The sequence below is a fragment of the Vigna unguiculata genome, chromosome 10, assembly GCF_004118075.2.
Source record: "Vigna unguiculata cultivar IT97K-499-35 chromosome 10, ASM411807v1, whole genome shotgun sequence".
Classification (NCBI taxonomy): domain Eukaryota; kingdom Viridiplantae; phylum Streptophyta; class Magnoliopsida; order Fabales; family Fabaceae; genus Vigna; species Vigna unguiculata.
In genome coordinates this window covers 39,168,429-39,182,662 of record NC_040288.1, presented here as the reverse complement: position 1 = coordinate 39,182,662, position 14,234 = coordinate 39,168,429, and the positions used below count along the sequence as shown (strand labels likewise).

Sequence of the window (14,234 nt, the reverse complement as noted above, 5' to 3'; positions counted from 1 at the left end):
ATGTGGAATAAATGTTAATCTGAAATAATGTGAATTAATTACCTCTAATTAGGATGCAAATAATGTGGTTAGTTAAGGTTAAACTCATATCAATTTGGAATTGACAGAATGAAGACACATTCATCTATATGTACATTGATGAACCAACAACTAATGTTGAACATTATCAAATGATGCTGACAAATTAAGGATGAACATCATTTAACTACAAATATCATTGTCACATCCTTTTAATGTTTATTTTTTAATTGAACTTATTCTTCCTTTTACACACTATAGTTGTAGGATAGTTACAATTTCTTTTAGTGTTTTTTTTTTTCTCTTCCAACTTCGTGAAGTGTTTCTTTATTTATTTATTCGGTTTATCCTTCTTGTGTTCCAATAGTTAATAAGCACTAATTACCATTTCTTATTTATGGATTTTGTTTAGAAAGATAAAACATTTGGTGAAGTTATCAAATAAAGACAAATTTAATAAATTTTAAAATATTTTTAAATTTTATTCTTTTAATTAATTTTTAACTAAAAAGTATTTTATTGAGTATTCAAAAGTTTTATTTTTTCATTTGAGGTAATATTTATGGTTTGATTTTACTGACAACTAGTCCTATGAGATGACAAAAAAAAAATCCATAAACACAAATATATGCGAGTAAAATTTGTGATGAGGGGATGCTCACGCATAATTGGTACAAATATTTAATTATTCCCTTGATGATAATGAGAGTATTATGGTATATGAATTCTAAATGTTCTCTTATCCTAATAATTATTGTAGTAATTTTTTTTTAATTTAAGTGATCAAAATAAAATTATTAATGAAAAGAATTATAATCATGGAATAATAATCTAAAATTCGATTTCATATATTTGTATTTTTTTATTTAGACTCATGAGATTGATGTTATTTTATAAAAGATTAATTAAAAAAAATGATATTTTTATACAATTAGTTTAAATTTTCTTTTTAGAAAGATCAAATTTATTTGTACTAATATTTTATTAAATAATTTGGTTTAAATTATACTTAAAATTTTATTTTGTAAAATTATTTTCTGATTTTATTAAATTAATATATATATATATATATATATATATATATATATATATATATATATATATATATATATATATGCAAGTATTTATGAATACTCAACGGATATACAAAATAAAATTTGTAGATATTATTTCACATATATCCCATAGGTAACAAGATGAGTAACATAATGAATATTTTTAGATAGAACGGGTAGTTACCAATATCTAATTTCACATATATAATTAATGACAATACAAATAAGGATCATATTTAACAAATGTGACAATGAGTTAGGTCAAATTGGATATGGATAACTATTCGTTTTGTCTAAAATTTATTATGTTAATTATTTGGTTACCTTTCAAATATATGTAAAATAATATTTGCAAATTAGTTTTTATATCCACTGAGTATTAATACTTGCATATATATATATATATATATCACATAGAAAATAAAAATAACATAATTAAGTTTAAATTTGAATATTCGTAAATTTTTATTAAAATAATATTCTATTAAATATTTAAATTATTTATATTTTTAAATTAAGTTTTAAGTTATTAATGTAATATTTTTTATGGTAGAGATTATTTTCATTATTGTTTAAGTTATTGTGTTCTACCTTGTAAAAATTAAGTAATCAAATCATTTCATTTATTGATATAAGTATAAAAATTCCTAAAATAACTTTTTCAATACAAATTTAACTGAAAATAACTAAATTTATGAATGATTTAATACTTGATTAATAGAAAGCATACAATAATTTAATGTATTCCAAGAATAACGTTACTTAAGATGATTGGATATCAATACCTAATTTGTAAAAGAAAAATGATAGAGTGAGTTAAAGTATGATTTGACTTTGAGTAGTTCATGCCCTCAAATTTTAGGGCATACCTAAACATTGGCATAAGAAGAACGTGCGAGGCCACAAATACACACACTTCGCAATTGTCGGTGATATTTTTTGGTACTAAGTTTTGAAAATGACAAAGGCTCTCGTTGTTGGGTTAAATTATTGGCAAAACCCTAATAATGCACTTCACATAACTCCATCTTGCAAATTCAAAATAACTCTCCAAATCCATCATTTTCCAATGTTCCCACTTATATATATATTTATCATAAATTCATCACGAGACTATGTCAAAAATTAATCATTTCAAGTCAATATTTTTCTTTTGGTACAGTACAACCAACATCAATTATTTGGTTCCGAATGTAAAATTAATTATTACTTATTTTTACATTTCAAATCCCTTTATTACAACAAAACAAGTGAAATTTAATTTGAATATATTCATAATTTAAATTATAATGCTATATATATATAGAGAGAGATTATTAAACACAGACAGAAGCTATTACCTCTTAGTTTTCACTTGAAATAGTATATAACTACTATTAATTAACTTTTGATTTATTTTTCTATTAAATTTTCGGACATTATACTTTTCATTATTTTGTTTCCCTTGGGTTTTTTTTTTTTTGTTATTTGATTCAACACATTAGTTGATATAAGATGAAATGATGTATGTAAATGTGAGGGGGTAATGATACACAATTAGAAGTACCAATAAATTGTTGGTAAGAATTAATCCAAATTAATTTAAAAAATATATATTTGAGTTTTATGAAAAAATAGATACTTTATTGAAATCGACCAATCAGTTTTTATTGTAAAAATTAATTATCTATAAAGTGCATTGATATTTTATAATAGTGATATGATTAAGAAAATAATTCAATGAATTATTGACAAGAAAAAAAGTTATAATATTAGCCAAGGCCGGTGGATAACCTGGCCCGCTTGAAAAATTGGGCCTAGAACAAAATCTCCAACAGAAGCCCACAATTTATGGTCATTGTATTGTTGATGTTACGCAACACTCCATTAAGTCAATTGTCCATTATTTAGTGTAAAATATTATATGTGATTAGAATAAAATTAAAAGTATTTTTCTTAAAAACAACATGTTTGAGGAAAAACTATTCTGATTTAAGGATTTTTGTTATAAGTGAAATAAAGCATGATTAAATTGATTGAATTTGTCGGATATTATTTATTCTTTCTTATTGACTTCAATAGATAAACTCTCTGAATTAATAAAATATAACATCACTAAAAAAAAACTCTATTGGAAATTAATTAAGAAAATCTTAACCATGATAATAAAATAAAAAATAATTACCACTTAAAAGACTGATAAATATTACCATATATTCCTAGTTGACTCAATGAAAAAAAGAGTGTTTTAGATTATAAAAAAAAATAAATCATTGATATTGATTAAGAAAATTCTAGTGAAAAATAACATCAGCTAGCCTAAAAAAACACCTTAATGAACATTTGCCTCAAAGAATCCTCGATTGAAATTAGTAAACAAAAATATGTAAAATTAAAATCAAATTAACATTGGATAGATGTTAACTCAGAAAAAAAAAACCGAGCTGAATAAAGATGAAAGAAAAAACACGAATATAAAATAAAAAAATCGAAAACGTGTCAAACTTTAACTTTATATATAAAAATTGAATTTTTATTTTAAGTAACCAAATTACTTTAATAAATTTATAGAAATAATTTTTTTTAAAATTTATTTGTTACATAATATTATTTTCCATTAAATTTATCAAAATTATGTGTAAACATAATCACTCTCTAATTTTTCTTATTTAAACACATTACAATTATAGTTTTTCAAAATCACACTTTTGTCAAGAGAAGAAGACACAAAGTCGCATACAATGCTTCCTTGCACTACATGCAGGTGATTTCAATTTGGAAAAAAGATTTTTTAGAATTGATTTTTATAATAAAATATGATATTAATATAATAGAATATTATAATAAAATAATAAATTATATAAAAATGTAAGAGTGTAAACATATAATATAGTTGAATGTAAGAGAAATATAAGAGTGTGAAAGGTCACTCTTTGAATTTCAATCATCATCACATGAACCAAACATAAGAGTATAACTATATCCTTTGTTTAAAACGTTTTTCTTCCAATTCTTTGTCCTGATATAGAAATCTCATTGATGTTTCCATAAGCCTTACAAACACACCTAAGAAGAAAGGGATATATCAGCATAAGATTTAGAACAAATCCAGATTTTTTATTGAATTTTTTGGTATTGTTTTTCGTTGAAAACTAAAGACACACCATATTAATATTTTAATTTTTTTTAATATATTTAAAAATTTTAACATTATTGTTATCAATATCTCAAGGACACAACTTGAGGAAGTAGTGGAGTTTCAAAAATTCAAGAGAGTAGTGGGGATTTAAAAACCCTAATTAAGTTGTGTTTTTTTAAGGATTGTTAAAAATCTTCAGTAATCTATTAGTCACATGGCTCTTCCAGAAGAATTACAAATCTCTGGTAAAATCATTAGTGGGTTAAAACCCCTAAAAACCACCAAATATAACTTTCACCGTAAATAATTATTTTTGTAGTATAAAAATAATGTGTGTAATAAAGAAAGAAAACTATAACAAGCAACAATGGAAGGTATAGAATCAATTTCACTGATAAAAAAAAGGAAAAAAGAAACAGAAGGTAATGAATCAATTTGCCATTAGCTGGTTCGTTACTTCTTACATGACTTTCACTGTGTTAATGATTGATAAACAAATATGGTTCTAAGGAAGTAGAAGTTGCAAATCATCATCTTAACCTAATTTGTTTTCAATTAATGGGGACTGCTTACCCTAATGGGATCTTAATTATGTGTCTTTTCTCATCTCTATTTCTAGATTTTGAGCACTGATTTGATAAGAAACCGAGTACCATAGATCACTTCACACGACGAAAAATCTGATCAATTTCAGATATGTCACCAACAACAAAGCAACAGCATTATAATGAAAAACATTATAGTTTCATTCAAATACCATAAAATTAACCTATTAATGTCCTAATTGGATAGTAGTATACTACCTATTTTTTTCAAAAATAAAAACAACACACTGCATGCATGCATGCAGTGAAAGAACATTGTGTTGGAATGTTGCATTCTCTTGTTTCTTGGTACCACACTCAACCACCCTTTAAATTCACTATAACTGCAACTTTAAACTTTAATCCACAAATGATAAATTCACGCACCGCACATTTTTCTTGAACTTCTTTCTCCTTTGGAAACCCTAAACCTAAAAGCAAAACCGCCATGACTGATAGGGTTCATCCTTCAGCCAAAACCACCGCCAACGTTGGCCCCAAGCCAACATTCCCGGCCACAAAATCCCAACTTTCCGGCGCCAACCGCCCCACCTACCGCCCCCAACCACCCCGCCGCAGCCGCCGCCGCGGCTGCGCCTCCACCCTCTGCTGCTACCTGTTCATGATCCTCCTGCTCCTCCTCCTTCTCATCGGCGGCGCCGGAACCGTCTTCTACTTCCTCTACCACCCACAACGCCCCTCGTTCTCCGTCACCTCCCTCAAACTCTCCTACTTCAACCTCACCTCTCCCTCCACCTTCAAGGCCAAGTTCGACCTCACCCTCTCGACTACCAACCCCAACGACAAGATCCTCTTCTCCTACGACCCCACCTCCGTTTCCCTCCTTTATGACGACGCCACGGTCGCCACCGCCACCATCCCCTCCTTCCTCCACCACCAGAAGAACACCACCGTTCTCGAGGCCTACGTCACGAGCACCGAGGAAGAGGTGCAGAGCGACACCGTGGCCGAACTGAAGAGGAGCACGAAGGGCAAGAGCGAGGTTGCGCTAAAGGTGAAGTTGGAGACGAAGGTGGAGGCCCAGATGGGTGTACTCCAAACCCCGGCCGTCGGAATCACCGTTGTGTGCGACGGCATCGCCGTGTCCCTCTCCGACGGTGAAAAACCGGCGTCGGCCTCGGTAGAGAATACGGCGTGCGAAGTGGATGTGAGGTTCAAAGTCTGGAAATGGACTGTAGGATGACTAGGGAACACCAGAGGCTTGCTATATAAATACTAATATATATATATATATATATATATATATATATATATATATATATATATATATATATATATATATATATATATATATTTGCTGTGGTTCTTGTTTTTTTTTCTTTTCTTCCTTCTTTGATTTTTTTCCCCACTATGTTGTAATTTCTGATTTTCATCTATATTTTTTCTGATTTTTGTTAACAATTGATTGAATGCTCGTTGGTAGCAAGCAACACATGATTCAAATTCTAAGTGCTATGTATTATATTTTAGATTTAATTTATTTTAACCGGGATTGAATTTAATTAAAATAGAATATATATATATATATATATATATATATATATATATATATATATATATATTCTGAAGATTATTATTAAATTAGTTACTGTATTATAATGAAAAACTCAATTGTATATATACGGTGCATATAACATATATCGTTATTTTCTTTTATAACACACAATTTTATTGTTTTATTCCACAACTTGAAGTTTTAATTTTGTAGAATTAAATATTCTTTCTCTCGATCTTTGGTTGAAATTAGAATGAGTTTCTCCTCTAAAATTTGGTCTAATTTAGTTTTATAATTTTAGATTCACATAAATTTAATCATTATAATTATATTTTATTAAATTTATTTGATATTTTAAAAATATTTTATGATACAAAAATAATATTTGAGTTTTACATCATTTAAACATATTTTTGTTTAATATTAATTAAAAATAATACATTTCAAATAAATTTAACCAGAATCGATTAAAAGAATAAATTAACATATTTGAAACTAAATTAGATTATAAGAAATAATTAATTTCAATTTTTAAAAAATCAAAATATATTTAACTTTTTTATATATTTATTATAATTTTTAACTAAATTATAAATAAGAAGTATAACTGTTAATTAGAAATTATAAATAAAGAGTATAATACTTGTCATGGTAAACGGACACAATATACCAAAAGTAAATGCAGTCACTTCTCCTTTCATATTATCGAAATATAAGATTCAGATAAAATGAAACATTACTTAAAATATATGATGTAAATATGTACAATATTCATAGTAAACCATTTAAACTATGAATAGATAAAAACAACTTTAACAGAAATTATATAAGATTATTTATTATATCTAAGTTTGTACAATCTTATTCTGCAATAATGAAAAGGGAAAAAATAATAACTAAACATAATATTGATTTGTGTTAGAAACATGTAAGATTATCTAACATATACATGACTATGTATTCACCTATAAATATCTAGACAAACTATTTTATGACGTACGTTTCATGCTTAAATATTTATAAAACCCACTTGGTTAAAAATGTAGAAAGGGTTATGTTGTTGCCGACGTTCTTCCGATTTCAAATCGATTAGGTGTCGAGCAAGAATAATATTTTGTGTACTATTCCAACAAAAAGTTGAATAATTCTACCAAAAATAAAAAATTATAAAAATTTTTATGACTTAACTACAATAAAGAGCACACAGAAGCCATAAAATCGTCCTCCCAAATCCTGAGGATTCATCTCTTATTTTTAAGCAAAACAATTATAAATATAATAACCGACTGATCCAAAATATCTCATATAAAAATATCATAATAAAATATCAATTAGGCCCAAATTCCTAGGCTCATAAACTTTCATGAATCGGGTCGGGCCTTAGATGACCAGGATGGTACATGTTATTAAAAAATATTATTATTATTATTATTATTATTATATTAATCTTGGTATAATATATTAAACATTTTTATCAGCATAATACATTAAACTTATATTATTTGTTTATTTATTTATTTTCATTATTAAACACATAGATATAAATTATTGTAGAATCAAAGCTTATAAGATTGTAAAAAAAAATAAGCAGTTTGCTCACGGATATTGTTAAAAAATTTAATAAATAAGTAAATTTATTATGTAATATTGTATGTACACAATTATAATATATGTAGACAATATATTGAACAATAATATAAAAATCGTAATTATCAATATGATTACTTAGACAAAGAGTATTATAAGTCAATTTTTTCGTATTTTGACGATTCAATATTTTATTTCCATATTTTGACCTGCAATTCTTTTATTTTAATCTTTGTAATTCATAAGTATTTTTTAAGTGATGAGTTGTTTGACATAATAACAAACTGGTAAGAAGAGTTAAAAATAACAGCTCAACCCCTTTATTAGACTTAATTTTTTAATGCATTTTTTAATAATTTTGAAAAATGCTTTCATGATTGTAAAAAATAATATTTTGAGAAATATTTGTTTTTTTATTTACATGTTAGAAGTGTTTTTCTTTTATTTTCTTAACATTTTAGAAAATATTTTCTTTCAACATATCTTTATTTTCTTAAAATTCTTGAAAATAGTTTAAAAAATATGAACACAATTGAGTGTAATTAGTAAACAGAGGTGTCTGAATAGAAGGAGCGAGTTACTTGTTAGGTTTCCAAAACCAAACAAAGAAAAAGAAAAAAGAAAAAAGCTTAAACCTTTGCAAAGCCCTACTTCTTCCATTGGTTGCCATTTCTGATTTCATTTCCAAATCAATTGTTGCTGCAAACTGCAATTGCAATGTATCGATTAGCTCGTAGAGTAGCTTCTTCTTCCATTGCTTCTCCCTCCGCTAAGAACCTCGTAAGGAATCAAAACCAATGACTTTTCCCTTTATTCTTTGCTTTGCTAGTGTAGTGTTTGGTTCTGCATATTCAATAGCCATTGATTTGTTTTGTTATATCATTATAGTACATAGTTTTTTAAAACGGTGTCGGCAATCTAACAGTGACAGTGACAGAGCAATGATGACTTGATTTTTGGTGACAGGTATATGGTAGGGTGTTGTCAAGCAGAAATTTTGTGAGCAAAGATATCAACTTTGGGGTTGGGGCTCGTGCTGCAATCCTCCAAGGTGTAACTCAGGTTGCTGATGCTGTGAAAGTAACTATGGGACCCAAGGTAATACCACACTCATATATGTGTTGTTTATTTAGTATACTGATACAGTTGCTATGGCCTTATTTTGCTGTTGAATTCAATTTTGCCAACATGTCTCTAACTTGCCCTTTTGGTAGTTCGTTGATTGTTAGTATGGAATTTGGATGACAAATTTGGATGTTTTGATAGATATATGTGATTTTTCTGTGGCTCAAACTTATTCATTATTTGTGTTTGTAACGAGTCTGGATGACAAAGCTTGGCTAGACAAGTTGATGGATGAAGGGTAACTTTCTTGTTTTCTCTTTTGTTTTCAATTGGTGGAATCAGGGTCGCAATGTGATAATTGAGAGAAGCCGTGGGAATCCCAGGATCACGAAGGATGGTGTGACTGTGGCTAAAAGTATAAAATTTAAAGACAAAGAAAAAAATGTCGGTGCTGATCTTGTCAAGCAGGTGGCCAAGGCTACCAACACTGCTGCTGGAGACGGTGATTACTTTTCTTCCAACTCTAACCTTTTATGTCGAAAGTATCCCATCATTGTTCATTTTGTTTTTTGATTTTCCCTGATAATATAATATTGCCTCATTAGAAGTTCTCTGAAAGAATCTTTTGGGGCTCAAGAATTGAGATTCTTTTCAATATCAGGGTAATCAATAGAGTCCTGTCTGTATATAGGTCATCGGCCAGTAGTCCCTGAGGATGGTTTTTCTTAAACGTCTTAACAAACAAATGAGAAAATTATATATCTAAGAAGATCTCATACCCAATGGTGGTTATTACTCTTTGATTAAATTTCTTAAATTAATATTATAATTTAAATATGCTCCAAATTATCATGACAATCTCCTCTGAAAATTTCCACCCTATTTCATTGTAGGTGGAAAACTTACAGAGACGAGAATAGTTATATTTGCCTTTATCTATTCCTTTTTTTGAAATAATTCATATATCTTGCAAGTCAATGCTTCTTTGATTCCAGGTACAACTTGTGCTACTGTTTTGACTCAGGCAATACTCACAGAAGGATGCAAATCAATTGCTGCTGGCGTAAATGTTATGGATTTACGTAATGGAATAAATAAGGCAGTTGATGCTGTAATTACTGACTTGAAAAGCAGAGCATTGATGATAAGCACACCAGAAGAGATAACCCAGGTTCAATGGCTTCTCAAGAAAAAATTTCCTTCACTGAGTGCATTTTGGTTGAGACAATTGATTTACTGTAGAGATGCCTGTTACTTGCCTTCTATATTAATTATAGGTGCATAGGCATTGAATATTTTTGTCATTAGTTACGCTTTATTTATAGAAGAAACTATATTGCTACTTATCTTCCTGATGAATAAATTAATTTTCATTGTACCAGTTATATTTTGTTTATTAATTATAGGTGCACAGGCATAAGCATAGGCATTGAATATTTTTGGCATTAGTTACACTTTATTTATAGAAGAAACTATATTGCTACTTATCTGATGGATAAATTAATTTTCATTATACTAGTTATATTTTGTTTATTGCTATTCATTTCTGACTAGTAGGTTGGAACTATATCTGCAAATGGGGAGCGTGATATTGGAGAATTGATAGCAAGGGCAATGGAGAAAGTTGGGAAGGAGGGAGTCATTACTGTTGTTGTAAGCAATAATGCTCATTTTTGTGAACTTATTACCCGACATAGTTTTGGTCCAGGATATCTATAATTTAAAAAATTTTAGGATGGGAATACTTTGGATAACGAGTTGGAAGTGGTGGAAGGAATGAAGTTAACCAGAGGCTACATATCTCCTTATTTTATTACTGACCAGAAGACCCGCAAATGTGTAAGCACACAATTATTCTGTTACATATGTAATATATAAAAATTCTCAGAAAATGAAGTAGCATGTTGTATTACAGTAGATCAACCTTTGATTAACATCTGATGGTGGATGTTTTTGTAACAAAGGTTCTCTTATTTTTATTGTATGTATTTATGTATTGCGAAGCTTACTTTGTCTACTCTGAAGTTCCCACCTTTCCTTTGTCAAAGTAGTCTTTCTGTTTTTCTATCTTGCAATCATGTAGTCATTGGTAGGAACATTGGGTTCTGTTAATTTCTCCAAAACCTATTTTCATTTTTGAAAGTGTTTTTTTGTGGATATTTGTTATTAATGGCTTCATGCTAGGCTATTGATTTAATTTGACAAAAGTGTCGTGGTTTTATTTAATAGCGATGCACATCATTCAAATAAAAAACTTCATTCAATTTGGTTAACTTTATTTGGGTTTAGATGTATGTTATATTGACAACATTAATTTTGATTTTGTTAGGAATTGGAGAACCCCTTTATTCTCATCCATGACAAGAAAATTTCAGACATTAATTCACTGCTGAAAATACTGGAGCTTGCTGTAACGGTGAATGAACTATTCCTGATTCAGTATGCTCATTTTCATGTGCAATTTCACAATTCTCATTATTTGCTTTTACTATTTTTATGTTAATCAGAAAAAAAGACCACTCCTAGTTGTTGCTGAAGATGTAGAGAGTGATGCACTGGCCATGCTCATACTCAACAAGCATCACGCTGGGCTTAAGGTGATTAATATCGCAGCTGTTTGCCTTAACTGAATTGTTTAAAAAGAAAACTGAACTGAACTGTTGTATTATTTAGTTTTTAAAAGTATAATTGTTTCTAACTGGATTGTAACTTATGAGATTGGAAAATAGGCTTTAATATAAAATTTGTATTGGTAATAATTCAAACAATTAATATAGTTCTAGCAATTCAAAACATTTTATACTAGTTCAATTTTATTTAGTCCACTCAAACCATGATTGTATTCAATTCATTTACATTATGATACAATTCAGTTCTATTGATCCACTTTTAAAATTTAACTTAGTTTTAGAATAGTTTAGTTCAATTTATGCATTTTGCGGAACCCTACTGCCTACAACTTGAATTTGCTTTCATGTGTTGTTCTCCTGTCCCTTTATCTCCCATTTTTTTTCCCTCCATTTTATGTTGGGTTTTAATTTTACTTGAGGATAAGTGTTGAGTACATAGAGCAACAAACTAAAGACAATACCACCCATCTGCAAGTGGCTACATACATAAAGTTAGTTCAAACTGTGCATTGTCTGTTTACTGTCATTATCATCTTTCCTTACATCGAAAGTCCCTTGAAAAATGTCCCAAATTCCCTTGAAAAATGTCCGAAATTCCCATGGTTTCATTTACTTGGAAGTGAGAAAATTTCATGCTTTAAAACCTTTAGAAATGATAAGATTTTATTTATAAATGCGTATGCAGAAATTAAATGAGTGGACATGCATTAGATTCTCAAGTCCTACCTATTTATGAAAACATACAGTAAACTTTAAATATATGTAGAAGAATTTTGGTTACTAAAAGTGAATTTTCTGGTAGCAGTTTTAAAGTGTTTGTATCTGGTGCATGCTTTCTTTTTCTTGTTTGCATGTTTGTTTAAGGTAAGTATTATTTATGTATTTGTGAAATGGCTTATGTGTATGACCTTAATATGACAAACTATTTGAAATTTTATTTTGTGTATATCCTTGTTTTCCCCTTTCTTTAATTTCAAGTTTCTTGTACTTTAGGTTTGTGCTATAAAAGCTCCTGGTTTTGGGGATAGTAGAAGGGCAAATCTAGATGATCTTGCAACTCTTACCGGAGGAGAGGTTATTTTCTATCCAGATTTTATTTGTCAGATACTGTATTTGGGTTCCGTTGGGTGCCTTCTTCTTACCTTTCAAGATTTTAATAACAACTCATCTATTCAAGTTCTAGCAATTGGGACTACAGCTTGTTGTATGTAATGAAAAAGATTATGATGAACTTGAAAACAGGTCATCAACGAAGAGCGTGGTTTCTCCCTTGATAAAGTCCAACCAGAGATGCTTGGCACTGCGAGAAAGGTATGTGGCTTGAACCAAGGACCAAAATAAGTAATATTTGGTTCTTCAAACTATTATATAATATATAATCTATTGTAAGTGCAACAGGTTACTGTCACCATTGATGACACTATTGTTCTACATGGTGGTGGGGATAAGAAGGCCATTGAAGAGAGATGTGAACAGGTATCTTTTCTTTTGAAATATTACATTTTTATCTGTACCCAATTTATTTGTAAGTATTCTAAATCATTCAGCAGAGTAATATATATATATATATATATATATATTTATATATATATCTTGTTTTTTCTTTTTCTTTTTTTTAATTAAGTTTAATGAAATAATTACTTAGTCGATTTTCTAACCATGTATTATGCGCACTTTTTCTTTGCTATGTTTATCCTGGTTGGTTCCCATATACATAGTCATGGCAATAATGTTTTTATGTGTAGTTGTTTTCTTATAGATTTCATAACCGTTATTTTATGTTTAGTGTGCTCATGCCATTTAGTGTCTTGTGCATAACGCAATGTTTGCGGCTATGTAAATTGAGTGATGTCCGTCGGTAGATTTTAAAATTATACATTATGATATTTCAGTTTTAAGAAATTTACTTGTGCATAACGCAAATTATCATAATTCTTTTGCAGATAAGGATGACTATGGAGAGGAGTTCTGCCATGTTTGACAAGGAAAAAGCACAAGAACGACTATCAAAACTATCCGGTGGTGTAGCTGTTTTCAAAGTTTGTCACTCATCCTAAAAATAACTACTCTATAATGCTTAGTTTATATTCATTACCTCATATGGAAGTTGCAACTAAATCTTCAGGTTGGAGGGGCTAGTGAGGCCGAAGTAGGGGAAAGGAAAGATAGAGTAACAGATGCTTTAAATGCCACTAGAGCAGCTGTGGAAGAGGGAATTGTTCCAGGTAATTCATTTTTTTCTGATGGGATAATAAGTATAAAGAGAAGCATGGGATTGCAGTTTGTATTCTCATTACAATTCTTAGAACACTCGTCCATGTCAAAGTTTAGATGTAATTGTTTGAACTAGGTGGTGGAGTCGCTCTCTTATATGCTACCAAAGCCTTGGATAACCTTCAAACTAAAAACGAGGATGAGAGAAGAGGAGTACAGATTATTCAAAATGCACTCAAGGTAATTCCATCTCTACATCCATTTTATATTGTTGTTAAAGCATTGCTCTCGTATCGATTATTTTATTTTATATTTGTTGATCTTATTTTATATTTGTTGCATAAAGCGTTATTCTGTTCTTGACATTTGTATTTGTTTGGTAGTTTTTTATTGAAAAATGTACCACTTGGCAACCACTTTTAAGTATTTTTATCATTAGAAAAAATT

The 14,234-nt window shown here is 29.1% G+C and overlaps 2 protein-coding genes across 2 annotated transcripts in view; both read left to right on the top strand.

Annotated features, from left to right (window-relative positions):
- Window positions 1-5,072: 5,072 nt before the first annotated feature.
- On the top strand, window positions 5,073-6,006 carry LOC114167338 (NDR1/HIN1-like protein 10). The gene has a single exon (XM_028052398.1). It carries the CDS (start codon window positions 5,224-5,226, stop codon window positions 5,977-5,979), a length of 756 nt encoding a protein of 251 aa, XP_027908199.1. The 5' UTR covers window positions 5,073-5,223; the 3' UTR covers window positions 5,980-6,006.
- Window positions 6,007-8,458: 2,452 nt separating this feature from the next.
- Window positions 8,459-14,234, top strand: part of LOC114166138 (chaperonin CPN60-like 2, mitochondrial) — a 6,731-nt gene continuing 955 nt past the window's right edge. The window contains exons 1-14 of the mRNA XM_028050808.1: window positions 8,459-8,658; window positions 8,845-8,976; window positions 9,286-9,445; window positions 9,939-10,114; window positions 10,501-10,596; window positions 10,678-10,782; window positions 11,273-11,359; window positions 11,451-11,540; window positions 12,567-12,647; window positions 12,816-12,884; window positions 12,972-13,049; window positions 13,517-13,612; window positions 13,699-13,798; window positions 13,924-14,027. Coding sequence (XP_027906609.1) covers window positions 8,596-8,658; window positions 8,845-8,976; window positions 9,286-9,445; window positions 9,939-10,114; window positions 10,501-10,596; window positions 10,678-10,782; window positions 11,273-11,359; window positions 11,451-11,540; window positions 12,567-12,647; window positions 12,816-12,884; window positions 12,972-13,049; window positions 13,517-13,612; window positions 13,699-13,798; window positions 13,924-14,027 — 1,437 coding nt within the window. The 5' untranslated portion in view covers window positions 8,459-8,595. The remainder of the gene's footprint in view (window positions 8,659-8,844; window positions 8,977-9,285; window positions 9,446-9,938; window positions 10,115-10,500; window positions 10,597-10,677; window positions 10,783-11,272; window positions 11,360-11,450; window positions 11,541-12,566; window positions 12,648-12,815; window positions 12,885-12,971; window positions 13,050-13,516; window positions 13,613-13,698; window positions 13,799-13,923; window positions 14,028-14,234) is intronic.